Here is a 587-nt window from a genome sequence, read left to right as displayed (position 1 = left end):
ATATCATTATTGTGTGGTGTCATTCAGGACTACCCCATCCGCACCGTGGAGGACAGACACAAACTGGCTGCCCAGGGGAAGTTTGTGACCACAGAACACGAGCCCTGTTTTGATGCTGCTGATTTTATTCGAGCTGGGAGGGACCTGTTTGTCCAGAGGAGCCAGGTATGAACATGTATCTGATGTGGCTGCTGACTTTTCTCACAGTGTTACAAAGACAAATGTATATTCTTAAACAGTAGTCTATTGTTTAAATGTCCAAGTGCAGAATGAAAGGTTGGATCAAGTAAAAAAGTTTACAATCTCTTTTTCAAGGTAGCTCTGGCAAATATGCAGCAGCTCCCTCAAACCTCTTCTACTGTCATTTTTCTGCAGGTTACAAATTACATGGGAATTGAGTGGATGCGTCGTCATCTGGCCCCAGACTACAAGATCCATATAATCTCATTCAAAGACCCTAACCCCATGCATATTGATGCTACTTTCAATATTATTGGGCCAGGACTGGTGCTGTCAAACCCCGATCGGCCATGTCGCCAGGTACCGTAGGACAGGAAAGGCTACCTTTTATTTCTCACAGTGTCCTT

The 587-nt window shown here is 44.5% G+C and overlaps 1 protein-coding gene across 1 annotated transcript; it reads left to right on the top strand.

Annotated features, from left to right (window-relative positions):
- Positions 1–21: 21 nt before the first annotated feature.
- Positions 22–540, top strand: LOC109954362 (glycine amidinotransferase, mitochondrial-like; the record flags this gene model as incomplete). The annotated part of the gene is made up of 2 exons (XM_020589720.1): positions 22–165; positions 376–540. Coding segments are annotated over 2 exons (309 nt in total), but the record flags the coding sequence as incomplete, so codon positions are not given.
- Positions 541–587: the final 47 nt, after the last annotated feature.

This window comes from Monopterus albus, unplaced genomic scaffold (genome assembly GCF_001952655.1).
Source record: "Monopterus albus unplaced genomic scaffold, M_albus_1.0 scaffold7265.1, whole genome shotgun sequence".
Lineage (NCBI taxonomy): Eukaryota > Metazoa > Chordata > Actinopteri > Synbranchiformes > Synbranchidae > Monopterus > Monopterus albus.
Note: the sequence above shows the minus strand (reverse complement) of the source record. Positions and strands in the feature narration are given on the sequence as shown.